The sequence below is a fragment of the Penaeus monodon genome, chromosome 22 (genome assembly GCF_015228065.2).
Source record: "Penaeus monodon isolate SGIC_2016 chromosome 22, NSTDA_Pmon_1, whole genome shotgun sequence".
Lineage (NCBI taxonomy): Eukaryota > Metazoa > Arthropoda > Malacostraca > Decapoda > Penaeidae > Penaeus > Penaeus monodon.
The window spans coordinates 25,766,858-25,768,555 of NC_051407.1; the positions used below are offsets into that span (position 1 = coordinate 25,766,858).

Consider the following 1,698-nt stretch of genomic DNA (forward strand, 5'->3'; position numbering starts at 1 on the left):
TTCTTCAGGCTCTCATGGGGGCAGCTTCGGTTCTTCTGGTTCTGGAAGCGGTTCAGGCAGTGGGGGGTATGTTGGATTGGCTTAGATGTTTCCTTGGAGCAGATGACCTGACATTTTACGTGAGTCTTGAGTGTCTGATTCCCTTTTCCTTCCTCCCCGAAGAGTCCTTGTGACAGGAGTCATAAGCGGCCTTGTGACCGGCGTCCGCCCGACGTCAGGAGGCTTCGGCTCGGGAGGGAACTTAGGTTCAGGGGGATACTACGGCTCTGGAAACTACGGGTCGGGAGGTTTCGGCTCAGGAGGGTTCGGTTCGGGAGGATTCGGCTCAGGAAACCTTGTGTCTGGAGGATCGGGATCTGGAGGCGGCGGCTACGGGGGAGGCAGCAGCAGCTCCTGCAGGTACTGGTGCAGAAGCGGCAACAACCAGTTCTACTGCTGCGAGAACTCCAGTCAGACCGCCAGCAATATAGCCGGTAAGTCCAGCATCAACGTATATATCGTAATGTATAGACAGATTGCCCTTGAACACCAATTAATTGTACTCCCTTTTGTTACGAACGTATTCCGAAAACCGATGCCATTTTCCTTCCCCTTCTCCCCAGTTCACCCGGGGAGCTGCCCAGCAGTGCGCCCTCTGTGCCCGGGGACGCGAGGTCTGCCGCCCAAGACGTGCAGCAACGATGGCTCGTGCGGCTGGGCAGACAAATGCTGCTTCGACAGCTGCCTGAAGCTGCATGTGTGTAAACCTGCTTTAAGATGGTGAACCTTCGTTAAAATTTCATTATCAAGCTTTTGATAATGACGCAAGATCCCAGTTCAGAGTTTTAGTCTGAGTTAGTGTAGTTTCAGTATTATATGAGTTATCGTTTAATATTTTTTCCAATAAAATCTGAAAAAAGGGTAAGGACTTCTTGACCTTTTTTTTATTTACACGGAGATCCACGGAACGCAATTCTAATAATATTTTTTTCCTTCTGATACCTAATCCAACACAATAAATATCTTATTGATATTTTGTGATCCACCTGTAGACGCAGTCAAATAATTTAGATGCCATTAACTCCCATATTCACCATTCATCCACTAGCTCAAAGAAAAATACTAAGTATGGAGTTTCATATGATAACGATAACAGTCCGGATCAAACACCATATTAAGATGCAACGCAGAATAATAACAACTCCTCCTGAATCGCAGTCAAGCAAAATTGTATGTCAAATGACCTTGGCAGGGTTTTTCCAGGACCTCTAGCAGCAACACATACTTATCTTTATCCACAAAGGAGAACACCAGCATTAACATCCGGCCTTAGAAAAAAATAAGGAAGCTGAGCATTATGGCAGACTGAGTTCCAGTTATCGTGATCATAGGGAATTAACATCTAGTTAACACAAAGGCATGCGATTTCAGTCTGATTTAAATGCATATAAATCCTTCCAGAGTAATCTTTGATAGTTGAATTCTGTAATATAAAGTTGACTGTGTATAGATCTACATCTTCAATGATGTTGGATTATGATCCCCCAAAATCAAGTCCCATTAAAGAATCAACGCAAGCAAAGATTTGGGTTCTGCCTGTGATCCCGATGATCTCTCCGTGGTACAATGAAATGTGGCGAAACACTACCGTAGAATTATGGATATTTACAATAACGGAGTTCATGTCAACTTTTTGTTTTGTTTTGTATGATGAGAGGA

The 1,698-nt window shown here is 44.6% G+C and overlaps 1 protein-coding gene across 1 annotated transcript; it reads left to right on the top strand.

Annotated features, from left to right (window-relative positions):
• Nucleotide 1: 1 nt before the first annotated feature.
• LOC119587378 (acanthoscurrin-2-like) lies at nt 2-884 on the top strand (the record flags this gene model as incomplete). The annotated part of the gene is made up of 3 exons (XM_037936122.1): nt 2-66; nt 163-473; nt 603-884. Coding segments are annotated over 3 exons (537 nt in total), but the record flags the coding sequence as incomplete, so codon positions are not given.
• Nucleotides 885-1,698: the final 814 nt, after the last annotated feature.